This window comes from Neolamprologus brichardi, chromosome 3, assembly GCF_056152115.1.
Source record: "Neolamprologus brichardi isolate AB-2024 chromosome 3, ASM5615211v1, whole genome shotgun sequence".
Classification (NCBI taxonomy): domain Eukaryota; kingdom Metazoa; phylum Chordata; class Actinopteri; order Cichliformes; family Cichlidae; genus Neolamprologus; species Neolamprologus brichardi.
The window spans coordinates 20,361,773-20,389,380 of record NC_142106.1 but is presented as its reverse complement, the minus strand read 5'-3'; the positions used below and the strand labels follow the sequence as shown (position 1 = coordinate 20,389,380).

Genomic DNA, 27,608 nt, shown 5'->3' with positions numbered 1-27,608 from the left:
ATCTGATTATAAAACTTTTCTCCAGAAGGCGTTTGGTTTCTCCATGTGTGCAGCTGCATATCAAGCTTCAAGGTGCTGACTTTGCAGCAGCGGCCTCTTTGTTGATCGGGCAGATTTATGTTCAGCTTGTTGCAGTTGTGTTTTTGCTCATGTGATTTTAAATTAGGGTTATATAGGGTTATATTTATCTTTTTTGATATGTGAAATAAAATGTTCATGTTTTTTTAACATGACATTAAGCAGTGACAGTTTATTTCAGTGTGATGATACTCACTCGATATTCTAATATTTTCATTATTAATCTATTTTAATTTATCAAATGCAACAAGAGAAAGCATAAAACAACTTCTCACAAGTGGAGCTTTTTTTCCCCAATGCTTGGTTTTTCTTTCATTGGAAGATCAAAAAACGTGACAAAGTTAAGTCAGCGCTCACAGTCAGACTCACTGAGCAAAGTGACAGCAGCACATCTAATCAGCCTGGAAGCAGCATTTCCATGTATGTATATCTATGGTTTCTGGTTCACTGGTTCACACTTAGATAAAGGATCTAATGACTGAAGATGATTTACTATGCTGATGTTTATTCTTGTTGGATTATAATATTATTTTATGCCATGTTAGAACCCTAATTAAAGATTGTGAATTATTATGTAGTTTTAGTTTGCATTATTCTCCTGAATTAGAAGAAGGTGATAACTATTACATTTGGTAAACTGATTTGCATTACATTAGACTGCTGATTTATTGTGAATGAATGATATTGTTTTATGATGCATTATACTGCTGAGTTATAAGAAATATTGTTCACAGAAAGTCATCGCCTTATTTGTCTGAACAGAGCATACTGCCCCATCTCAGCAGGAGCAGATAAACAGGGAGCCAAGGTCGTAGCTTAGGCGCTGTGTGAGAGAAAGAATGTGAATGTTTAGGCTTTATGATTAGGTGGGGGCCACTAGAGGCTATAAGAGTTTGATCAATGCTCCACCATTTTGAGATCTGATGCTGTCTGCTGTATGGTGTCCATCTCCCACGCATGTGTCCATTAAATCATCATTTGACTTGACCCGGCCGGACCAGTGTTGTTATTTTGGTTTTTCCTCTTGTATCCATCCCCAATATTTGAATCCGTGACATTCTTCAGATAGTTAGGGGGTGTTTTTGAGTTATCAGAGGTACAGGACTACACTTGTGATTGCTCATAGCACAGTCTGTTTATTTATGTATAATAAGTTAGAAGAAATAGTCAAAGCTAGCTCGAATAACCTGCTGAAAACTCTCCAATCCTTTTCCTTCACACGCGACAGATACATTTATCAAAATTACATCATTTGACATCAAAATACATATTCAGACATTGAAATCTGAGTAGTTATTTTTAAATACCAAAGATTTCCAACAAACATGGCTTTAACGTTACAGTATGCTCGTATGCTTGGCCTCGGGTTTTTTTAAACGTAAGTGCAGAAAGTTCAGAAGAGTTCATGTTTATAGTTTGTTTTAGATTTGAATACAGGCTGAGAGTCTCTTTCTCTCCTCTTTGCTGTACATCCCTGTTGTTATTGGGCTCCACCCGCCTGTGGAGGGGAACCTTCGCTGTCTTCATCCCAAGACGAGGACGTGAACCCAGCAGGAGCGGAGATAGAGTGGGGTGCCGTGGTGTGGCCGAGCCCCTGATAGCGCCCACTTGACGAAGGGGAGGTGGGCATCGACGTGGCTGCCACGGCCATGGGGTCCTGCGAGGTGGCTGCGAGGAGGCCGGTGTGCTCAGTGTGCTCGGGTCGAGCCGCAGCACCGAAATACATCTTGTTGGGACGACCCAGGAACGTCCGGCCTGAGAGGGGAGGGAGGAAACAAACATGTAACAGCTGCAGTGTCTTTTTCCCCTTTTTCTACACTCAAAATTAAGAACATCGAAAACAGAGAGAACAGTAGCACCAAAAGCAGTTTAGCCCCATTTCCAATCACTGATGTGTTCCTCAACAAACTGCTTCAGTGTCATTTCCACATACTGTGATGATTTCTGAGTCAGACACTCACCAACATGGCGGACTTGCTCACTGACATCAGCTCTGATATCAGAGAAATCCCACATGGCCAAAAAGCTGTCAAAACACGACCCCTCCTCTGCTTCCTGATGGACGGAAACAGATAGATAGATAGATAGATAGATAGATAGATAGATAGATAGATAGATAGATAGATAGATAGATAGATAGATAGATAGATAGATAGATAGATAGATAGATAGATAGATAGGTAGATAGATAGATAGATAGATAGATAGACAGATAGATAGATAGATAGATAGATAGATAGATAGATAGATAGATAGATAGATAGATAGATAGACAGATAGATAGATAGATAGATAGACAGATAGACAGATAGACAGATAGATAGACAGACAGATAGATAGATAGATAGATAGATAGATAGATAGATAGATAGATAGATAGACAGATAGACAGATAGATAGACAGATAGATAGATAGACAGATAGATAGACAGATAGATAGATAGATAGATAGATAGACAGATAGATAGATAGATAGACAGACAGACAGACAGACAGACAGACAGACAGACAGACAGACAGACAGATAGATAGATAGATAGATAGATAGATAGATAGATAGATAGATAGATAGATAGATAGATAGATAGATAGATAGATAGATAGACAGACAGACAGATAGATAGATAGATAGATAGATAGATAGATAGAATGATAGATAATAAGATTACCTGTACATAGGGCTTGTAGGTGAAGGTATAGTGGTGAGCGATGGCAGCCAGAAACATCTCTATGCAGATGATGAAGTCCTATATGAGTTAAAAACTCAGTTACCTTTCAGAATAGAAACAGCAGCGTAAAATGTGTTTAACTGTTTTTAAAAAAAATTGATTTCCTTTTTTTGTGCCTTGTGTTTTTGTGTGCCTCTTGCAGTCATTTCACCTTAAGAAGTCAGTTTTTCTGATGTTTCATCCTGTTTCATTTTAGCTGTTCCATCAATTCGTGCAGAAAGACCAGAAATATATACAAATTTGTACTGAATAGTTTACTTTTCCATCATCTTTTGTGTTGGTTTGATTCCAGATGTGAGAGTCAGAGTTCTGTCTGATATCAGGCAGCTTTTCTGTCATATTTCGAGGATGTACCTGTTTAAATCCCTCCCTGCTGCTCAGTCTTCTTCTTCTTCTTCTTCCTGGACCCTCAAAGTTATCAGTGTACCTTACTGTTTTTACAAAGTGCCTTAGGAAACACTGCACTGCTGCTGAGTGTGATCCTAATATCACATTAATGATGTTTACAGTACTTCATTTCACCTAATTCTCCATATTATTTTGTGACTTTGCTTCTGTGATACTTCATTTTTTGCATTTTTAGTTCAACTCCTTGATGTTTGGGCTATTGTTGGTTTCTTGCCAGTTTTTCTGCAGCACCCATCAGCAAGTGTCATTAAAGTCCTCTTTTTATTCTGCTACTCAGTTTTCATGCTTTATCTGAACACTGTGTCATTTATTTTCATCACTTTTACTGTTTTTAGTTCATTTGTCTTCTAATGTGTACAGAAAGCTGAACGTTGCTAAATTTTAATCTCTGCTAAAAGTCCAGGAAATCTCACCTGTTATCTAAACATGAAGACAAATACATCAAAGGTCAGCTGACTGTGATGCAGCAGTATGATCTGTACCTGCAGACCAGTAGCCACGGCCTCCACGCTGTCCCAGTCCCAGGTGTGTTTGTCAGAGATCACACCAACTTTCACCAGCAGTGCTATTAAAACCGCCTGCCTGGAGACAAAATGAATGTATCAGCACTGCCGCTGTTTAAAGGGAAAAATGAAACGGCTCAAAACCCAAAGCTATTACAATCACACTCCCATCCTTACCAGAAGGAGACGAACACGACCAGTTTGACACAGAGGAACTTCCCCACAGGCCTGATGGGCATCAGCTCCTCCCTGAGAGCTCGATAGAGCAACACCAGACAATACATGGCAAACTGCAGAGAAAGAAACAAAAATATAATTTTGGAATTTTACTTGATCTCTTGTTCACAGAAATCATAGATTTGAAAATTAGTATTAACTGGGATAACCTAAAAAAAAAAAAAACCTGTGTGAAGGTTAAACAGGGTTCAGATAAGTTTCGGGCTGGGGGCTAATGTTTGTACTACATGCTCTGATGTAATGCAGTCTCATACCAGATGTTCAAATACAAAAAAACCCCAAAATAATCCAGATGTAACCAGGTGTGCTAACAACCAGAAACAGGGGTATTTGACACACTGGGAATGTGAAACTGCTGCTCTGTGATGATGACGCTGAGTCTTTACCAGCTGTGATATGTTGTTGATTATGACCAGGTAGGACCAGGCGTTTCTGAAGCTGAAGTTTGCTTCATCATAAACCCCACAGAGCTGACAGATGCTGCACACAAAAGCAATCAGTCACTTTAGCAGGTCACAAACTTCACTGTTTTTTCAGTTTGCTCTCAGATTACAAAACATATGAAAACATCTACACTTTCCCAAACTGAGGCAGAAAAATAAAGAAAATGGTGTACAGTACTTTACTGTTCCATGTGGATATCGCTGTGAATACATACGTGGGAAAAACAAGTTACTGTAAATTTTTACAGTAGGAAAAACGAATTTTATTCTCATTTTCAGTCAAGTCAGAGGTGATTTTCATTCTGCTGTTTTTTTAAATATTACTGATGTTAGTTGATTTTGAACATTATTTTCTAGTTAAAGTAAAAATATCAAGACAGTGATGTTTATAAAATAATATATAATGAAAACATTTTGTTTCACTTATAAATCAAAACTGTTGAATGAGGTTTGAATAAAAATGTCATGGTTGCTAACAGCAGGATTCTGTACAGCCTTAACAAGCAGAAGATCAGTGAAAATGCAGTAAAGAAAATACTTCCTGTTAGGCTCATGTGATGAGCACAGCTCTGAGTAAATGTCTGTTTGGACCACAGGAGAGTTTTAGGTGATAAAATGGGCCACGGCTGCTCTAAGTAGGTTAGCAGTGATTGAATTATCACACTAAACACAAGGAGAGGTTTCATCCTGCATGTTGGAAAAAATAGATATATTTCAACAGCTAACAGAAAGACTACAGCCAATAGCTGGAATCAACATCAAGTATTACTGCTACAGTTACAAACATTAGGCTATAAAACATTACAGTTATAGCACGAAACTCACAGCGCTATCACTGTGGTAACTGGTCTGACCACAGTGTACTGCAGGACTCCCAGCTTACACCTGAACAGCAGCACCCTGACAGAGAGAGAAAAAACTTAACATGCATCCATTCATCACACACTTTGAACTCCCTCTCTGTGACCTCCCTCTTCTTACTCTCCCATGGGCCATGGTGGGCAGCAGCACAGCGGGGGCAGATGTGGCTGCTGCTGCTGGACCTCCAGCATGAGCACCAGGCTGGGGTACTGGTTACTCAGGAAGTTCAGCAGGAAAACCAGGAAGTTGTAAATGACGTAGGCCTCGTAGCACTCCCTGCACGTGTCCACGTAGATGGCCAGGTTGGGATATCGAAGGGCCAGCCACTGAAAGACGTTCAACAAGCAGAAATCATAAAGGTCACGTGAGGGAAAGAATTTAATGAATTTCATTAAGTGTAAAAGAGTTATAAACACGGCAAAGGAAGAAAATACTGAAGGGTCTGTGTCGCTGGATGTCTGTGTTTGTTTGTGTGTAACAATGACTCACACTGTCCAAACTGTAGATCGGCACCATCCACAGTATCCTGTTGAAAAGAGACAGAGAGGGTCCTAAATGGACTGGTTGGACTGGTAAACAACAAGTTTACCCAATTATGCAGCAAGTTATCATTCTGTGACCCTCAGGGTAAAAATGAATTGTTATCATGTTGATATCCAGTTTCACTAACAGTTCATCTAAAAGGTTTATGCTATGAGTATAATTCTAGTAATTTATTAGTGTGTGCATTTACACCTGTACAGTTTATGGATGCACCATGCTAACAAAGCAAGCTAGCTTTAGCTCATAAGTTAGCACTCCACTAAACATCGCACAGCCACTTATAGTCCCAAAAACAACATGGCGACAACCATAATGCTAAAGTTAACGCTTCAGAACAAGAGATTAAAAAATAGTGGGTGAAGTCAAAGTGGCTACATCCAACGTTTATATACAGTCTGTGTAAGTTATGCCACATAGTCAAACCACTTCAAGTTCTGGAGACCAGCAGCTCTGCTCAGAGTTGTTCTTATCATTTTTTTTCAAACTCTTGTTTGACTAAAAGAATCTTAATATAGTGTGAAGCAAGTAATTATAACAATTTCACATCAACTGATACATTTGGATTTAGACTTATTTTGAAAGGCAGACTCATAAATGTTCCAAGTTTGTTTTAATTAAAAATCAAATGCTGAGGCAGGTTTATCTTGCTGTAATCATCCCTGCTGCTCACATTGGCCTTTCTGAAGTGTTCCCAGCGTAACAGATGGAGGAAAACATCCTCAGAGCTTCTCCGCTGAAGCTAATTTTAGACTTCAGTTCAAATTAGATTAAATTTAATAGCTACCAACAAGAGTAGGCTTTTAGGCACAAAATACACACTTTCTGCTTTTTCCTTCAACTTCAGCATCCAGCTTGAAATCTGCAGCTTATTTCATTTTTACACCTGACGCCTCGTAGCTGACGTCAAATACAACAGTCCTAAAGTCAGACTCTGTCAGACCTGCTTCAGTGTATGTGTGGAGACATTTAGAGTGTTTGAAGACAGAAATGAAGTGCGTGTGTGTTTACCTGATGATGGGCTTCTGCAGCTCAGGCTGTGTGTAGTGCACCATGTGCTGCAGGATCCCCCACAGCGAGATCGGGATGGTCAGAAACACAAAGATGCCAGCGATGAACCAGGCTTTACTGTGAGTGCCGACCTGCACGCAGACACAGACCGCAGGCTTTAAAGTGTATCCAACATCCTTCCTGCAACATCACAGTTAGTCACTGCAGGACTGTTGTGTTTTTTTGTGCAGTGAGAACACTGCATAAATAAAACTCCACCCTTTTTATACATTAAAGATAAAAAACAGATAAACTACTAATGATGAGTCCATCTTTTATATACAGTCTGCTTATTACAGCATGAACAGGGGGCTATGAGATCATCTATGATGTTTGGTCCACAGATGAGCACAGGTGAGGTGGAGTACTTTGTCCTTCTGCAGCTCCCAGATGCAGAGCGGCAGCACGGCGATCAGCAGGAGGGCATAAAGCACCAGAACCAGCGGGCGGATCCACCTCCTCCACTCTGCACATGTACACGGCATGACGGCAGCTTCACCCTCAACGCGGACTACAGGCACGCATCCTAAACCACAGACCACAGGCAGGTTGTTAAGGCGGAGACATTAAAATTGCTGCAGCATGTGTAATTAACCCGTTCATTTCATGACACACTCTTCATTTGACCAGAAAATCACAATTTTGTGCAAATGATTGCATAAAAATCTTAGCAAACTGCACAAAAACAGCACAGATTTAATTTATGATGGCATTTGTCTGGATTAATAATGACAAAAGGATGTGTAATTTGACTTGTGCTTACTTAACAACTTAACACTCTTCAAGCTGGCACTGATGCAAACCAGATAAACAGACATTTCTGGAGAATATCTCTGTGAAAAACCCTCCACACAATCTTTCAAATGTGAAAACACACATTTGAAAGTATGGACACACTTGTTACAGACACAACGTTTATGTTATGGCAGTTGGAGTTTTTAGTATTTAAAACACCTGTTAATTAGCCCATAAACAAACTAAAGTATGACACTAGTGCTGAGTGGAGAAAACTGCCTTATATTTATTTATTCTGTCAGTAAAAGCCAATAAAATATCAATAAAACTTTGTAAAACGCAACTTTAGACTTAAAATCTCCACTAACTGCCTAAAAAGTTTATTTATGGGTCCTACTCTTAGTTAGACTGATTTATAGCAATAAAACTCAAATAAACTGAAATCTGTGGGTAATATTTTGGTAAACAGTGCACTATGTGATCCCTATTATACCAAAAAAAACACATAAGTTTAATATCTTCAGGGCTTTAGGGACCACCACTGTATCCATCCATATTAATTAGATATATTAGCCTTAAACGTGTTAAAATGACCACTGGGGTTAAAGCATCCCTCATGTAGCCTCTTAAAGGCGTATTACAGCTTTAAATGTCGTAAAAATCTTAAATGTCCAGCGTGTAATAAGGTCAGTACACGGTGTATTCTTCAGGCATCACCACCTTTTCAGTTAAAAGGCTGCTGGTTCGATACAATAGATTTAAACCGAACTGTTAAAAGAAGAAAATGTGGACCGTTACGGCGGAAGACGTTCACTCAGAGCGACGGTTGGCCTGCTTTCATCCTCACTCCGGTCTCTGTTACCAGGCAACGCATCCCTCCTCCGCCCAACCACACACTGCAAAATGAAGCACAGCTGATCCCCTTTGATGTTTTCAGTAGACCCCAGATCACTGTCAGACCACCGGACTGATCCGGATCGATCGACCACACACACCGATGTCCGTGTTCGCCCTTTCCCGTGTTTACGCGCCCACGTCATAGGCTGGGACCTCACCCAGCTCCCCGCTGTCCGTCAATCACGTGGTCAGCGGAAAAGCGCCACAAACAGGGCGTGAACTTTCAAATTAAATTACCTCTGCTCAAGGACATGTTGTTTTTCGTAATGTATGGAAGCTCGTTGACGCCAATAAAAAAAAAAAACTTCTTAAAATATTTTTAGACTTAAACAATATTGTAAACATTATTAGTAATAATGCAGAAAAAAATCAAGATGATAAATTACAATTATGAGATTAAAAGTCAGAATTATGAATCTAGTAATTCAAACTATGAGACAAATTATGAAATTAGAAAATAATAAAAGTATCTGAAAACAATAAAGTTATGAGACAAAGAAAATGTATGAGATACAAAGCTAAACTAATTTATAAAACATAAAATCATCAGATTAAATATTGTATAAAATTTCAATATATAATCTGAAATATGTAAAATAAAATTGCCTCACAGAGCTGACAGCGTGATGCGTGTCCCTCTGAAAGCCCCATCTGAGAACCAAAGGACTGAGTGCATTTACAGCAGCTCTTAACTGCAGTGCACTGGAAAACGAATCAAATCAGACATGTAGCGCTCACACACACATATAAAAACCAAAGCAGAGCTTCATGAGCATGTGGAGAATATACTTTTATTAACAAACATGTATAATGCTTATTAAACAAGTCACAGTAAGTATAGAAATAAAACAGATGAATAGTTCAACACTAGTAACTTCAGTCCATGTGCTGACATGTTTAGAGACTTTGGTGGAAGTCAGATCGTTGGTCTGATCGCTGCTCCACAGCACACACAGGTTTTATATTTCACTTCATTTAAATTTCAGCTTCAGCTGCGAAAGCAGAAAGACCCTGACGTTTGCATTTACCATCACGTGTGACGTTTGATGTTGTGCGATGTGATGCAAAATTTCATCCTCTAGAGGATGCTATTGTACCATTTGACATCACAATTGTTTCTGTTTGCACTAACTGAATATTATTTTACATATTTAAACAATAATAAATAGGATCTATAAAAGAAAAAAGAAAAAAATGGCTGCGTGCAACTCAGACACATCTAAGATCTAGAAAAATGAAACGTTTCTGTTAATTCAGAGAAAATGTACTGTTTTTGTGAACACACTTCAAAATCCACAGAAAAAAAGATCAAAACAAGATTTTTTTTTTTTATCAAGTATGAAAATAAAACAAGAAATTCTCTCTTGTTTTAGATGGTTTTTCTATCATGAAAAAATATTGCTATTTCAAATTGATCTGATAAAATAAAATTTTGTTAATTTTCTTTTCTTTAGTAAAAACAAAGATTTGCTGTCATTTAACAGCTTATCTGCAGTAAAGACAACAGAGGAAATTGTTTTCTATCTTTAAAATGAAAGAAACGTTTTCCTATAAAAAGGTGTATTTTGTCTGTTAAAGGGCACAAAAACACATTATTTATGTTATCATAATTAATGTAATACTTTGTTTAGCCACAAGAGGCCCAACACAGACCTTGGGTGATGAGGTCCGGCTCATTTGGCTTTCACATTCATCCCAAAGGTGTTGGATGAGGTTGAATTCGGAGCTCGGGGTTTGAGGAAAACCTTTTTCTTTTCTTTTTTTCGAAGGAACTCTCTACTTGTCAAAACATTTAAACGTCACTACACTGCAGCTATAAGGTCTGACTCATAGTATAACTATATCACATATAATACACATAATATAATACAGAATTGAATAAATGTACTAATAAAGGTAAAGACTACACATGAAAGCGCTGGTGTACTCTGTGCTGTATTTCACACAAAGTCAGTGTCTCTGTGTGGCTGCTGGTTCAGCGCTCAGAGCTGCAGATGGAGGCGAGTGTCCTGCTCGCTCAGTGGTCAGTGTGTTTGTACTGCAGGCTCGTCCCGTGGTGGAGAGGCAGCATGCTGTTAGAGAGAGAGCCAGAGTAACACCAGCAGCACAGACAGGACTGCAGAGAGACAGACAGACAGAGGGGAGTCAGGTTAAAGGCCTTCCTCTTTCAGGTGGGCGACTCACAGGAGACACATTGTTGAAAGAGCAGAGAACCACCTCAGCACCTTTACTATCCTGATATAGCATTATCATCAGCTTGACCTTCAGATCAATCTATTGACCTTGAAGAGGAGGTCAGAGGTCAAATGTGGCATGATATTTTAAGTCTTTATAGGGTATTTTCTCCTGTATGTGTTGCATACACACCACACGTGTAGGGATCATAGTTCATAAGTTATAAGGCTTTAATTCAACCATTAATTCGTTGAGTTGACCTTGAAGGTGTTGGTGGATGTGAGCTAAAATTTAATGGATTGTTAACATGACCTCACTCACACCCCTACAAGGTTTTATTGGAATTCATTCAAAACTTTTCGAGCTGTCGTGTTTACAGACAGAATGACAAGAACCAAAAAACATCAGCATAACGTTTTATTACCTAAGGTTTAAAAATCTCCACTGTAAAAAGTGTTTACTGTCTAGGATTGGACCTAATCATTGTTTTAGAAATGAAACGTCCGAATGTCTCTTTGCTCATTTGCTAAATTAAGTGAACAACAGTTAAGTATCAGTATGACGTGCTGTTCTTTTAGGCGCATGTGCTGCTTATTTAGATGCTAACTGGTCAAAAATAGTCAGTCCAAACAGAAAACCAAAAAGGTTTGCACACGAGAGCGCTCTGACATGAACATCATCAGCTCTGTATGAGATCTGCATTTGTCCTAAAAGTCATCAGCTTAAACACAAACATCACTACAAGTTTGACCATGATGACCTTTATGTGCTAATTCGGTGGAGTGCCTCTTTAACCCCACAGAACTAACTTCCCATAAGTCTCCTATCAAAGGTCACGACCTTTCCATGTTTATACATCTCCCCTCTCATTCTGTCCTCTAGATAATTCCATTCTGGGAGCATCTGATAACTCTCCGTTTCTCTGTTATATCTATCTCACGCCCTTTGACCCTGTGACCTTGCTGCGATGCTACGCTGGCACAGAAACAAGCAGATTCTTGGCAGTCTAGATTAAAAACTCGCTCTCACACAGCACAGCCATGTTCAGTGTTTACCTTGAAGCAGTTTTTGAACTTCTTGGACACAAAGAAGAGGATTATGGGATTGATGCAGGAGTTGATGGTGGCCATGTTGATGCCGATGTAGTCGAGGACCAGCAGGAAACTAGAAAATGTAGACACGTGTAAACAGCCAGAAAAAAAACAAACAGAAGTTGTTTTCCCAGCTGTGCATGATGGTTGGCCTACTTCAGGAGTTCACATCGCTGCTCACTGAGGTCTCGATCATAGATGATCTTCTTCAGCAGGCGACCCAGATGGAGAGGAAACCAGCACAAGGCGAAGATCAACACCAGGCAGAACACGACCTTAGCGACTTCTCTCCGCTGCAGAGAGGACTTTGCATAAGAAGCTTGTTTGTGTGTTAAAGATAAACAGCCTTTTCTTTCAGTGTTGGTGATCACCTGCTTGAGGTGCTCGGTCAGCGAGATCTTCAGACTTTCTTTCTCGTGTTGGATCATCTCGCAGGTCATGAGGCTGTAGAAAATGGCTGAGCAGGCCAGAGGGATGCAGAAGTAGAAACCAAAAAACCACCAGTCCTTGGCTTCGATGTAGTGCTGAAAAACACAGAAACAACCACATTACACCCACAGACTGTACATAAAGGATGGACACAGTAATGTTGGTTTTGGAAACTTCAGCTTTAACATTCTGGCCACCATCGTCTTGTTGTTGGAGACACGAGTGACCATATTTCAATGCTAGCCTGTATTCGCAGATTTTTTCTGGATGTAAAAACTTTCTAGAATCTGTTTGCTCACATCACAGTGTTCTAGAACCAACAGCTGACACATGCAGCACAGACCTGAAACAGCTTTACTACATAGCATCCTGCAGGTGTTTTATACCCATCTCTCTGTGCTCTCGTTTTTTCTCTCAGCAGATGGTTACCCGTCATAAAACCCTCCTCACAGGCAACTGTCTGGTTGTTCCCCATAAACGTGCCCGTGTTGGCCCACCATGGGTAGCAGTGGGTAAATGAGGCCCTGTATGGCCTCGTCCGGGGTCACTGACCCAGTGTTTTTGAGTTTGGGGGCTTTCAAGTTTTGTTTATTTAAGTATTCTGCTTGTTTCTGAGTTTGCTTTTTGTTTAAATATTCTTCATGTGTTTTCTTTAGAGTGTTTAGTCTCATTCTTAGTTTCTGGTTGTATTACAGTTTAGTTACCCTCAGTGTATTTGTTCCATCCTCTCCTGTTAGTTTCCTAGTATTAAGTTAATTTGTTTCTGCATGCTGCTATTTAGATTTCATCCATCCATCCGCTTCCGCTTCTCCTTTACGGGGTCGCGGGGGGTGCTGGAGCCTATAGGGCGAGAGGCGGGGTACACCCTGGACAGGTCGCCAGTCTGTCGCAGGGCCAACACACAGGGACAGACAACCATTCGCACTCACATTCACTCGCACATTCACACCTGATGGCAATTTGGATTTTCCAATTATCCTATCCCCACAAGCTGCATGTCTTTGGACGGTGGGAGGAAGCCGGAGTACCCGGAGGGAACCCACACAAACACGGGGAGAACATGCAAACTCCACACAGAAAGACCCCGGCCTGATGTTGGAATTGAACTCAGGACCTTCTTGCTGTGCGGCAACAATGCTAACCACCATGCCACCGTGCTGCCTTATTTATTTATTAGATTTCACTTCCTGCTTTATTTTGATAGTTATGTGTCCTTTTGTTTTTACTTTGTTTATGGATTTTGCATAATATTTATCTGCCAATAAAGGTGGTTTTTTTTCTGTTTAATTCTTACTGCCTCCACACATCTGCATCTGGATCCTCAGTTTCACTCTCCACACAGTCTGTAAAATCCACAGACTGCAGCAGTGTGGGCAGGACAAACCCATGTTTATCTCCCGTGATCCCCAAACGAGTGCACATACACAGAGTCGACAGCAGTTTAGCCCCTTTGGGTTTTCTATAGACATACCCACTATGGACTTGTCCAAAGAAAACATGTGGGCCCCATAGCTGTTGTCCTTTTGGGCCTCCATATGGGCCTCAAGGGGGCATGTATCGGCTCTTAGGGCTTTTTATCTTACATTATAAATCACCTCTAGGGTATTGTTTGCGGTTCTGTATACTATATAAAATTGATCCTGGATTTGAGTTCAGCTGGGACCTTTATGTTAGCAATTTAACCCCCCCTCCTTGCGTAAATCTCTCCTGACTGTACAGAGATGTGCTTGGTAGGTTAACTGATGATTCCAAATTGGCTGTAGGTATGCATATGAGTGTGAACAGTTGTCTATCTCTCTGTGTTGGCACCATGATGTTCTGACTTCCTGTCCAGGTGTACACCACCTCTCACCCTAAGACTACTGTGATAGGCTCCTGAAAATCTGCAGCATACTGTAATTGGCAGCTGGATGTTGGTGTAGGTGGAGGGGTTGAAACAGCAATCGCTGACATGGTGCATTGACATGTTGGAGGAAGAGATGGGAAATTAAATAGACTGACAGTTTGCGAGGGTGTGTTTGGTTTTCTGTTGGTTATACTAACTTTGCACTTGTTTTCCAGAGATTCAGGAAAAGGAGGAGCACAACAAACACCAGCAGGCTGATAAATCAAATTAGCGTGTGTGGATAAATATGCTGGTGATTTGATTACAGCTCCCTTCTGTGTCAGATCCAAAACATGTTGGAAATGACTCATTAATTAATCCATGTTCCTTGAATGCTGCAGGAAGCTGCCATTACCATCGTGAATCAAAACTTTTCCATGTAGGAGAGTGCAACATTAGAGTAAACCAAGCCCACAGCCACACTAATGGGAAATGAACTGGGTTAAAATAGACCCATGTTATCCTTTAATAAGCCCATGTGAACATGTTCGTCTTTCTAAACTTTGCTTTTTGTTTATGACCACGATTGTGATCTGTGTTTGGAGCTGGTAGCTTGTACTTGAACCCAGCTGCTTTGTTACGTCAAAGATTCAGTTTTAATATGCAAACACAACACCGATTCAGTCCAAAGACTGATAGCAGGTCAGCTGACCCAGGTTCAGATTCAAGTGCCTGTGCTGTTTGTTTGTGCTACTCATGACCTGGAGACATAAACAGGAAATGTTGTCCTAAACGTCTGAGTTAAAGAGGCCTCGCCCAGAGACGTAACAACCACCATGGAAATGGACGAAAGTGGCCACTTATTTCCCGTCCATGGAGACCATTCATCTTAAAGTGGCATCATGATCAAACCTGACACACGGCTTCTTGTTTTTACCTGATATCTGTTAAACTGTAGCACAAAGTACCAAAGTGCCATGTCTAATGTTTGTGCAAACACTCACACTGGTGCCTCTGGTTCAGTATGTTTCCCAAGGATACTTTGGCATGCAGACTGGGATAGCTAAGAATTGATAAATGACTCTCTTTACCACTCCCTACCAGCTCATTCTCTTATTGTTTTACCTGCAATTTTCTATTTGACATACCACTTAAAAAAAAGCTTCCTTACAGGTGAAAAAACTATTAAGAGACACATGAGAGCTGTGGAGGATGTGAAGAAACTGTTGTAGCAGCCACTAGTCAGTTTTGAGGGTTAAATATTTATCAGATGTTCCCATAAAAACACACATGCCCACATACGCAAGCTCTCAGAGTGCAGACTCACTTTCAGGAAGGGTGTGTTCCTGTGTGACAACATGCAGACATTGAAGCTATGGTTGTTGTATGTGGAAGGGACCATAGTGAAGGTGACAGCATCCGGCACAGCAAGCACCACCGACAGCACCCAGATCACCATAATCTCCACCGCTGTTACCGTGGGGAGACCCGTGCCCTGCACCCGTGACCAGGATGCCACAGCTCGGTACCTGGAAGTAAGGTGGAACAGTTTCAAAAATACGTCTTCTGTTAATGTTCATGAAAAATATTCATTCCACAAATGTTAGTTTCACACATAGCTTTAGCACAATGACAAATTTAAATCTAATCTGATGCTGATCTTGTTTCGTTTTCATATTTTCACACTTATAAAGTAGATAAACCTCTTGATTTCTTAGTTTTTTTTGCATATTTCTCACACTTACATGTCTCACATCATCAAACCAATTTTAATGTTTGACAAAGATACCCGAGTAAATGCAAAATCCAGCTTTTAAATGATGATTTAATTTAATAAGGATGAAAGTAATCCAAACCTGCCCGGCCCTCCTAAACGTAATAACTGGTTGGGCCTCCGTTGGCAACAAAATTAGCTAGATAACTAGCAATGAGTCTTTCTAATCACTGTACAGGAACTCTGGCCCACTGTTCTTTTCTAGAATTGGTTTAATTTGGTCCCATTGGAGAGTTTACAAGCATGTCAACACATCTCAATCTAATCCAAGTCCAGACTTTGACTAAACCACCCCAAAAACCTCTCCTTCTTCTTCTTTTTATTTATTTTTTGAGGTGCACTTAACCCAAGTTTACTTGTCTCCTAGTATACAGTATTTTCTGGTAGAAAGCAGAATTTATGTTTCCATCTATTATGGCAAGTTGTGAAGTTAGTTTTATGCCTGATGTAACTCAAACCTTCCAAAAGATTTCACCTCATCAGGTCACAGAATATTTTCCCAAAGGTTTTGGCGATCATTAGAATGTAGAAGGCTTTTTGTTGTTTTTGGTCAGCAGGGGTTTTCTCCTGGACTCTCCAATGGATGCCATTTTTGCCCAGTTTCTTTATTGTTGAATCATGAACTTTGACCTTAACTGAGGCATGTGAGGCCTGCAGATCTTTGGATGTTGTTCTGGACTATTTTGTGACCTCCTCGACGAGTCGTCAATGTTCCAAGTTTTCTCTATTTGTGGATAATTGCCTTCAGCGTGGTCCAGTTGAGTCCAAAAATCCTTAGAAATCACTTGTTAACCCTTTCAGATTGATAGATGTCACTGACTTTGTTTCTCAGCTGTCTCTTTAGACTGTAGCATGATGTGCTGTCTTTTGATATCTTTTTACCTGCTTTACTTTATCAGACAGGTTCTATTTAAGTGATTTCTTAATTCAGCTGGTCTGACAGTAATCAGACCTGGGTGTGACTAGTAAAAATTAAACTGAGCTTTCCAAAATATTTGGATAATCACAGTTAATTTGTGATTTAACAAGGGTGGACGATTAATAGGGTTTTTTTTTTTAAAAAGGTAGGTAGGTTTGGATTTTTTCCCTCAATGAATGAAATCATCATTCAAAATGTGCATTTTGAATTTACTCCAGCTCTGCATACAAGCATCGCAAGGCCATGCTGGTCTCTTTAGACTACGGCAGCTTTGACAAACAGTAGCCTTTTTAAAACAAAAAGTGCCACTATTTGAGGTTTAAGACTAAGACTAGAGGCTGATGACAGAGTCTGTTTTTTTAGACATGTAGTTGTGATATTTTTGATAAAGGGCATATCCGGATACGATCATCAGCCCATTGTTCCTTCAGTGGGCTGGTTTCAGTCATTATGCAAATGTATTGTTTATAATAATGTAATAATAATGTATAGTTATTGTAATGTATTGTTTATAATGTTGAGGAAACCTGCAGTCAGCTGAGACTGAAGAAATCACTTGGATGAGTGACGAAACGTTTCTCCCACAAAACGCTACATCCAGATGAACAGAATCAACTTTTGGAGATTTACTTTCCTGGATGATTGAGAATGCATCAAGAAGATCATCAGCATAGTAAAATTTGTATTACCTGTCCACACTCAGAGCACACAGGCTGAGGACGGTGATGCCGGCTGAAGCTTTCTGCACAAAGGGAACCAGCTTGCAGAGGAACAGCCCAAAGTCATTCTCGGCAAAGGGCCACCTCATCGCCAAGGGCTGCACACACACACATACACACACGGACAAACCGAGAGAGCTTTAAAACAGTGTGTGAGCAATCACAATCAGCAGGATATTTTTGGGTTGTTATCAGTACGACACTCAACTTCCTGATAGAGACACTCTACTAGGAAGTGGTTTTGTTCCCCCATCATATTGTCCATGTTAGTGCTACACAAGTCATAAATATTAAACCTCCTGATATTGTCAAATGTACTCTTAGAGTTAGGCTTTGATGTTATTTTAGCCACATGCTAAACTGGCAACTTTTCAGAAAAAGATTCTTTGGCTTCCAGTAAATCTCAGACTCCCGCTGATATCCCAGATCCACTGAGACCTCGTTCCAACCTCTCCCACTATCTGATCAGAGCCTTTTAACTCTTCTACTCTTTTGAGCTTCTTGCACTTAAATTTTCTTCAGGACTTTAGGTAAAAACTTATTAAAGGTCACATGTTTCTTAAATGCTACCTTTTGGGATTTTCAAGTCAGTAGATTATGAAAGCGATTGACATGTTAAAAGGATTAATACATATAAACTTAAGTCCGGTACCTTATAGACATGGATCGGCATGACTATTGCGATGTATATCAGGTCCCCAAGGGCGAGGCTGGCTATGAGAGCGTTGGGTCCATTCCTCATGCTTTTGTTTTGGGAGATAATCCTCAGCAGGGTGGCATTGCCAATGATTCCCACAATAAAGATCAAACAGGAAAGCACGACATTGATGTACCTGAAGGTTGCTTTCATTTTCACATTGACTGAGCACCTAACCACCGTAGATGTATTGGTGGACGGTTGCTGTTCTTTGTGTTGCTTCAGCTTTTGGAAGTGTTGCTTTCCGTGACCACTCTTCTTCACATTATTTTGCAAATGATTCAAGCCTGGGTCTAGAGGTTGGTCAGTGCCATGGAAGCCTGGCAAATCAGACATCACCAGATTTGAGAAAGATGGCTCTGATGTGGGGATATGTTGGCAGACAGCTGGATCAATAAATGACAAACACCAGACAATCAGCAGCAGGATGAACCCAAAGGGCATGGAGGAAATTCTGTGTCCCATCCTGGAACCCTTCACTGAATTAAGGACTGCTACTTCTAAACCACTTCCCAAATTTAGAGAAAAATCTGGAGGTAGTGGTATTTCTAAAACTTTCTGTAGCTTCAAAACTGATTCCAGAAGATCCCTGTTTGGCTGCTCAGATTCAGAAACTTGTTCAAAAGTCCTGAATCCTGGGACTCCAGAATTTTTGTTGCTCTTTGTGAAGCTGGACTGAAAGGGGACGTGAAAGTGATCGGGGTCCTCAGATGAATCTGCTGTTTTTGGTCTGTGAAGAGGGTAGAATGAAAGTGACAGGTGACTGGTTAGTAAAGGCCACTTTTGAGGATTTTAGTTATATATTTAAAGATATTAATCCTATAAGATGTTGATATTTGGCTAGATATTTCTACTTTGAGATAATTCACAGGGCTTGCAGAGGTAATCCCCAAGGAGCAACCTCCAGGACTGGAAAATTAAGCCTGTGAAGTTGCAAATTCCAGTTCTTGTGAGTTCTTGTCCAGTTCAGTAGTGAGTAAAGCCCCATAGACTCCCGTGGTAAAATGTTTTACAGCAACTTTACAGCATTACATTTTTTTAAATAACTCACCTATCTGAATACTGGAGTGAGGAGCTGACTAAAGTCTGCTGCACTCAAAAAAGGAAATTGGTGGTTTTTACATTTACAAAAATGTAACTTGTAATTTGTGCAAAATAATTTAATGTTTATGGTGAACCTAATTAAATCATGTAGTATATGTATGAAATTCAACAACTTAATTTATTCCTGTTGAGATGACAGGATGCAATCTAGTATGAGTGGTTGGTTGCCTGGGCTCATGAAATTCACAAGATCACACAAAATTTCAAACCGCAGGGAAAACACTGGCGTTATAAACGCAGACAACTATACACACACCACGTATTGAATTTTATTGTGGTTCCACCTGTCAAGGACAAAAATGTAAAGAAAATTCTGCATAAAGCTTTGTAATCCTAGCTGACTGCTGTGAGGCAGCGCAGTGGTTGGTACTGTTGCCTCACAGCAAGAAGGTCCTGTGTTAAGTTTTTCCCTGAAAAAATGGGCAGATGTGATTAAAATTTTTGGTCTTAATAGGGAAATAGGGTTGCTGGGATGGCCAGCGTATCTCCCACGCTTCCTTCCAGCATTGTTAGACCATAAATTCAGGGAGTGGTCCAGGCATGGAATCACTGCGATCTGTAAGATAGTGAAGCATGGGGAGCTGATAAATTTTGAGGACATGTGTCAGATTTACGAGATTGGCAGGGAAGATTTTTATCGTTACCTACAGGTTCGGAGCTTCTTCCGGAAGGAAATTAAAATGCTTGACGCAGATGCTAGTGGGGTGATCCAAATATTTATGGATGCTTATGGTGACAACATTATAAGAGGTACTATAGGCAAAATATACAGAAGTTTTACAGCTATGAAAAAGACCTCAACAAGATATGTCAGTCATCGATGGGAAAAAGAAGCAGGTATAACTATCTCAGAGGAAGATTGGTTGCGGATGTGGAAGAATGTGTTATCTACCACAAATTCTTTAACATGGCGAGATTTTGGATGGAAGAATTTAATTAGATTCTTCATCACACCAAAGCAGAAATCCAAAATAAGTGGTTCAGGCGCTTCATGCTGGAGGGAGTGCGGGGAGGTCGCTGCAGGTTGCTTCCATGTCTTCTGGTCATGCCCTAAACTGAAGACCTTTTGGGAGGAGATTAAACAAATGGTGATGGATGTGCTGGAAGTAACACTGGACTTCTCCTTTAGTACCATATACCTTGGGAATATCCCTGAGGATATAAATAACAGAGACTCATATTTACTGAAAATAATTATGGTTGCATGCAAAAAGGCAATTACTAAGTGTTGGTTACAGACAGGCCCCCCCACACGGAAGCTGGTCATAGACATTATTAACACAATTCATCATATGGAACTGATTACCCTCTCACTGCGGCTGCAGAAGGAGAAAGGAGAGAGACTTTGGGAACGATGGGATCGTTATACGTCAAGAGACTAGAGACTGATAGCTCTGTGATGCAGAGGGACCGCTACGAATTTGTTTGAATGGAACATGCACCTGTGTAATATGTAATATGTGTAAGTAAAACAAGCCGTTGTGTATTTTGGAATATGTGAACATATGTGAATGTGTTTGTTTCCCTTGCCCTCTTTAGTTCTGTATGTAAAATAAGATGAAAATCAATAAAGAGAAAGTGTTAAAAAAAAAAAGAAGAAGGTCCTGTGTTCAAATCCATAATTCTGCTAGTTTGCGGTGGTTTCTCTGCAAACTAGCAGTTTCCTCCCACAGTTCAAAGTCATGCATTCATTAGCACTAGGTTAATTAGTGATTCTAAATTACCTGTAAATGTGGTTGCAAATAGTTGTTTGTCTCTGTGTGATAGACACCGGTGCAAATATAATGACAGCAGACTGACTGAATGTGGAAAAGAAGAACTTATTGAAAGTGTGTCAGGATCATTAAATGTGTGAGTGTGTTCAGAATATACTTCTTGACACTTTATCTGGTTTTACTTGTTTGGGCCACCTCAGATCAGACTGGGCTCAGTGAACTCTCACTTTACTCCTAAACCACAGACATAACAGAGACGTGTTTGAAGGACAGAACAGTCAGCTGGTATCAATAAGACAGAAAAAATTAAAGACAGATCAGAGGTGTGAACTTTTCAGAATACACTGCTGGCTCACAATTCAAATTTATGTCTGTATAAATGTATGAAATATGAAAAGAAGTTTAAAAATCTCACCTGTTTGAGTTTTTCTGTCTTTGTCTTTCACTTCCTCTTGAAATAAATCCTTCCAAAGTCAACAAAGAAGAAGAAGATTAGTTCCTTCTGCTCAGTCCAGACTAAACTGACTAAAATCAAACTGAGCTCAGTTTTCACTTCCTCACTCCCTCTTTATCTCTCTCTCACTCCGATTGCTGTAAATGCTCGGGCGTCCCCCTCCTCCCTCCCTCCTTCCTTCCTTCTCGTCTCCCTGTTCACTTGCTGTCCTCCTCCCCTCCTCTCTTTATTTCAGGTCTTAGTGGAACATCTCATAAAGAAGACATGAAGACTTTTACCGTCAGTGAGCGTAACTGAAACCGAGCCAGATTTCCCACTTGAGAGCTTGTTGATAAAACAATGTTGTGGAAATTGAAGCTGTAAAGATTTACGACTGCGTCACGAGCGTTTGAACACGAGCGATTCCAGACTCCAGAGTCGGTTTATTACTGCACACGGAGCTCGGCGTTAATCCCTGAACTCATTTTACTGACTGATTCAAACAGTAATTCAACAAAGCTCCCACTCCAGCCCCAGTCTTCACAGCCATCACAGGAACATGCTGAAAACATATCAGGACAGTTTATAGAGTTTTTTATTTTTATGAGTGAGAAACACAAAGTAAACTGTGTTTAACTCAAAGCTTGAACATTCATGGTGGTCACAAATTAATTAACTGATTTATTAAATGGAAATTATTCAGCTCAGTGCTCAGACTGCACACATGAATTTAGAAGAAAGCCGTGCAGCTGTCCTGGATTTGAACCTTCCCTGCGCCTTTGTTCCCATTGTTTCCACCTACAGTTATAAATGCAGATAGACCAGAAAATTGCTACACAAATGCCCGAATGAATCAACACATGTGTTGTAAAGACCCACCTTTTAGCACATCCCAGCACACCCACTCACTTCACCAGATGCACCTTGTTTAGTTCTCTCACCTTTGATTGGGTGTGGTGCTTGTCCTTAATTGCACTCACCTGTCACACATTATATTAGGACTGCATTCACGTTTGGCTCACTCTTTCTTCACTCCCACACGGGGCGGCAGCAGAGCTGAGGTTCTGTTTGGGTTTTTGATTTTATGTGTTGTTTAAGGTAATGAGTAACTTAAATCTGTTTTCTTTCAGCATTGGCAGTCCACGTGTGTCTTTCCTTCCTTCTTTGCTTTATTGATTTGAGAATAAAAGGAGAACCCTGTGAATGATTAGATGACTGCTTATTCTTATTCTAATCGGATGAGCCCATGATGCTGATTACTTAAACCCTGAGCCTTCCTTCCTTCATAACAACATGCCTAATTCTGCACCTTAAAATGTTATTTTTTTCTCTCATTACAAAACTGTCACCAAAGGTTCAAACCTGGTTTCTGTAAGGCACCAATCAGGGTGACCATGGATCTCTACTGATGTCCAGACATGATAAGCACACAGCTGAAATATTATTAACCAAGGAAACACTCATTCCAGTGGATAAAAGAATTCCTATTTACGATTTTAATAAAAATGGAATAGATTTTTTTAATCAGGAAGTACCGTTAATCTCAATCTCTTTCACAAGGGAGACCTGGCCAAAGTGATTGCTATAAACCAAAGAGCCAATAAATAAAGCACAAATTTGAATTTGAATTTATGTATTTAAAAAGAACAGTGCTGTTTAACATAGTCCAGGTACAAAATGAAACTGGTTTAACGCACATAAGTTTATAGCTATTGCTAATTATCAGTTGCTATCTACAATATAATATACAAACAAACAGCACCATAGTCTCTCAAGCACCAATCCGTCTGTCGATCTCCCGAGATAATTACAGAAAAAAGTCAATTTCTTGTGACAGCCTTCCAAACATTTGGTCATGTTTATTTTTCAAGGTGGATTTTTCTTCTTTTAGCTGCTCCCTTTATAGGCCTCCACCGCAGATCATCTGCCTCCATCCCTGTCACACCAACCCTCCGTCTGTCCTTGTTCACTACATCCATGAACCTTCTCCGTGGTGTTCCTCTTTTCAGCTCTAACAGCTTCCTGTCTAGTTGTCAGTGCCGCCAGCCAAACATCACAGCAGGTCTCACTACCATCTTGTAAAGCTTCCCTTTCACTCTTGCTCCTATCCTTCTGCTACAAATCACCCCTGACACTCATCTCCACCCACTACCTGCACTCTCTTCTCCACCTCTCATGTGCACATAGTGGGTGGACGCAGGTATTTTAACTCATCAACCTTCGCTGCCTCTGCTCCTTGCATGTTCATGTTTCCACCTGTCTTCCCCTCATTCACACACATGTATTCTGTTTTTCTTCCGCTGCCTTTCAATCTTCTTTGTGCACTGGAAAGAAGAATGAAAGGCAGAACACCTCCACTGCTGCAGGCTCTTTTTGCACCTCCTCCCAACTTTCACTACAGATTAGAGTGTCATATGCAAACATAGTCTTTTCCTTTGTCCTTCACCCAACAGTAGCACTGATTCCACTGATACCCTGTTGGCCAGCAGGATCAGAGACTGGGCCCGGATCAATCCAGTATGAATCTTGACCATCATCCATCTGTTTGAAATGAAAATTTTAGTCTACCTCTTAGAGTCAATGTGTTCCCCATCTTCCAATAAAAAAAAGTACTTTTTAAACTACATAAAGGCTTTTGAGATCTCATCGCACTAAAAGCAACAAGTAATGTCTTGTCAAGGCAGTGTATCATTTGTTGTTGTTTACAGTTTTTGGAGTGCCTAGAGAAAAGTGATAATACCTGGCTTAAAAAAAACGTTTCTCGCTGTTCAGCAATAACAGGAAATGAGAAAAAACTCTGGATCTCCTGTGACCATGGAAACATTTAAACATCTGGCAGAAGCACACAGCCCGTGTTATTCCTGACTGGAACATGTTTGTGGGAGCATGCATGGTTAAACATCTGTGACACACGTGTGTCTGTCTTCCGGTTATCTGTCTGTCTTTTTTTGTCTCTGTATGAGTTTGATTTGGCTCCGCTCAGCGTGACCTTTGACCTCAGAAAGTTGATGTCGGGGCTAAATGCGCCTTTACGAGAAGTCCGTGTTATCTGAGTCTCAGCGAGATATGCAGCCCAGTGTGTGTGAGTGTGCGTGTGTTTTGTTTATTTGTGACAGTAAACTCAGAGATAAACACATCAAAGCTCTACGTGACTCAAAGCATGCAGCCAGATAATAACTCTTTTTTTCTGGCACAAATACACACATATTACTGCCTGGCTCAAAGCCCAGGGAAGGAGCTCGTAGACCTGTGACCTACATCAGAGGATGGCCCTCTCCTTTATTCTGTGCATGCCGCACAGAGGGACATATTTGTGTCCACAAGATTATTATCATAGGGAGACATTTATAAATTATTACCCTGAGACATTTTATTTATATATATATATATATGAGACAGTTCTTTGGGCTTTTGGTTTTGCACCCACGCGTGCAGCTTCTCCGCTGCTCTCCTACACACTCTCCCACACTCTGCTGCGGCCTCACTAAATCAACAGGGAAGAGAGAGAGCGCTCATTAATAAAACACCACATACCTGTACCACCAACCTGACTGGCACTGCCTCTAGCTGAGCCAGGGACCACACCTCCACCACAATATATATTTATTTAAATTGTCTGTTGACCCACATTCAGGTATTTGTACTTTACATTCTGAGACAGCATTTGCAGGAAAATATCTGAAAAATTATTAAAGCTAAAAACCTAAAAATTTCACTGCTCATTCTTATAATCAAAATGGGAATTAAAACCCCATTGAAAAGGAAAAGCAGTGCCAATTTCGCAAAAATACAAATGTTTTTTTAAAAACTGTTGATTAATTTTCAGTCAAAGATCCTTTTTTAATTCGAATTTCAAGGCGAATTGAACACGTATGACAAGCTAACACAAACAGAGGCTCCATGTGGTGCTTGAATTAAAACTCAGAAAATACCTTTTTATGTATGAGCATATTTATCATTTTTGAGACTTACTACCGTGGAGCATTCTTATAATTCAGCTTAAGTTTAAATTACAAAATTGATCCAATACTATCAGTACCAACTTTGGTATCAATAGTAGGGATGCAACGATACCAATTTTTTCAAACCGATACGATACCGATACTTGGATCTGAGTACTTTCCGATACAGAGTACAAAAACCGATACTTCTACCACACACACACACACACACACACACACACACACACAAATACAATGAATTGGAAGACAGGTTTTATTATATTCCCTGCCGATAAAAAATAAAATCTTAATAAAAATGACCACAAAAAAAATTCAAGTGAAAAATAAGCACTTCTGTTAAATTATTGCAGAGTCTCCACATTGTAATTTTACAAAATATCACTGAACTATTGGCACTGTCTCGAGCTTTCAGAATAATAAATAAACACTTCTGTTTGGAATAAAATAAATGCAAATTAGGTTTGCAAATAAATTAAACTTTTAAATTATTGCAGAGTGTCCATATTGTAAACAAACAAACAAAATAATTATTATTAAATAAAAAATAAAAGAAATAAAAGAAAAAAAATTATAAAATAAATAATAATTGGCCCCCTAGTGGCCAATCTAAAAAACTACAACAGAAATGACAAGCCACCCTCTGATTAATGAAATAAGTTGGTATCGGTTCATGGTATCGGTTAACTTTTACGAGTATGAATACACACACATTTTACAGTATCGGCCCCGATACCCGATACCAGTATCGGTATCGGCGCATCCCTAATCAATAGTATTGATATTTGGCTTTGGTACTTTCTTTGCCTCCTTTGTTCTGTTTCAATGCCTGTGTTCAGTTAGCCTCTTCAGTATCTACAGCTGTTCACATCTCAGACATTACTTACTTTTTACTGCTCTTTCTTCCCTAGTGTTCTTGGTCAATGTTGGAGTTTCTCATGTGTGGATCTTTCCCTGCCTTTCTTACCCCTGTCCACATTAAAGACTGGATTTTGCAGTTTAAGCAGTTGCAGCCCGTAGAACAACATTAGCGTTTATCTGGCTTTTGGTTTTTGGCCAACTTGACTCATCCAAGTCCAGTATCCACTCTCACTCAGCTCTGTTTATGCTCTTCAAATAAATCCTGAGAGTTGCTAAAACAATTTCCACTGTATTCCCCAAACATGGGCGCACACTTGTGTATGTGTGTGTGATAATTTTACCAGTTAAACTAATGGCTGGGACGTTCAATCAATCAATAACTTCATCTAATGAAGCAGATTATTATTGATCACGAAATCATATTTGGTTTTCACGGATCCATATTTTCATATCAACTTTAATAGCAGGAAATTACTAAGGCATCTTTGTTCTCTCTTTTTTCCATATTCTTCAAGTAACCTATATTTAACAACAACATAATAAAACGGGAAATGCTGTTTTTGGTGTGCCACTCCAATATTTTTAGAGCAAACCTTTGAAAAAAGTCTGGAGGTGTCCCCAGATTGTGTACTTTTAATATTTTTATACTGTTGTTTTTTACGAGCGTGCCCTTTTAGAAGAAGTCCTCAAAAAGCCAGCATAGTCAGGCAGCAAGTAGTAGCGTGGATTTGTGCATCACTGTGTGAAATCAGTGACCCCTCTGTCGGAGATAACCTGTGAGGTAATGTGCTGCTCTTATCACAGTAAACTGCACCCATGAGGAGCAAAGAGCTTGACAGGCCACATGCCAAGACTAATTTTATAAATGTAATCAGTTTTATGGCACGGCTTAACTGCAGAGATGAAAAAGATGTGCTGTGTCTGTGAACAACAAATGCTTTTCATTTGAAGCAGAAGCATGTACAGGACCACCAGGACCGAGGGCTGCACTTTATCTTCAGTGAGCGCAGGTTTCGTTCTCACTTTCGTCTTGAAGTGCCGCTGATAAAAAGATAAATTACTCTCGCAGCTAAGAGGGGCGACGAGAACAAACAAGTTAATTTAAACAAGCGAATCAAGCCCACTGAGACAGACAGGAAACAGCCTCTACGTCCCCTCAGCTGCTGATGATTTCCACCCTGAACGTGAAACTTTATTATAAAGCTCTGAAGAACCGCAGAGAACACGCAGATCCACACTATTTCCATCCAGCTGTGGTGAGGCTGAATGGAAAAGTCTCACTGCGGGAACCCGAACATCTGATGTGTGCAGAGTGCAAACAGGGAAAGAAGCAGATGAATCGTGAGGAGGAGAGGATTTAATGCAGTGTTAATAAGAAAAATTTGTGTATCTTTTTGAAATGGCTCCTTTAAAAGCTTTACTCAAC

General features: G+C 40.0%; 2 protein-coding genes across 5 annotated transcripts; both read right to left on the bottom strand.

The window, feature by feature from the left end:
* Nucleotides 1-1,188: 1,188 nt before the first annotated feature.
* LOC102777793 (transmembrane protein 184C-like) lies at nt 1,189-8,678 on the bottom strand. Of its 4 annotated transcripts, none has more exons than XM_006806080.2 (12): nt 8,354-8,678; nt 7,218-7,375; nt 6,811-6,941; nt 5,749-5,785; nt 5,380-5,585; nt 5,224-5,298; nt 4,342-4,435; nt 3,896-4,008; nt 3,698-3,797; nt 2,748-2,825; nt 2,040-2,133; nt 1,189-1,833 (listed from the first exon to the last, which is right to left on the bottom strand). In XM_006806080.2, exons 2-12 carry the CDS (start codon nt 7,332-7,334, stop codon nt 1,559-1,561), a joined length of 1,320 nt encoding a protein of 439 aa, XP_006806143.1. In that variant the 5' UTR covers nt 7,335-7,375; nt 8,354-8,678; the 3' UTR covers nt 1,189-1,558. The 4 variants fall into 4 exon arrangements, with proteins under 4 accessions (XP_006806143.1, XP_006806138.1, XP_006806139.1 ...); XM_006806075.2 differs by having other exon boundaries at nt 8,377-8,678; XM_006806076.2 differs by having other exon boundaries at nt 8,383-8,678.
* A 1,337-nt stretch (nt 8,679-10,015) lies between these two features.
* LOC102788017 (endothelin receptor type B-like) lies at nt 10,016-21,460 on the bottom strand. Its single transcript, XM_087834329.1, has 8 exons — nt 21,345-21,460; nt 18,066-18,840; nt 17,384-17,511; nt 15,329-15,530; nt 12,119-12,271; nt 11,904-12,040; nt 11,712-11,820; nt 10,016-10,597 (listed from the first exon to the last, which is right to left on the bottom strand). The coding sequence occupies exons 2-8, from the start codon at nt 18,573-18,575 to the stop codon at nt 10,499-10,501; spliced, it is 1,338 nt and encodes a 445-aa protein (XP_087690455.1). The 5' UTR covers nt 18,576-18,840; nt 21,345-21,460; the 3' UTR covers nt 10,016-10,498.
* Between the last annotated feature and the right edge of the window lie 6,148 nt (nt 21,461-27,608).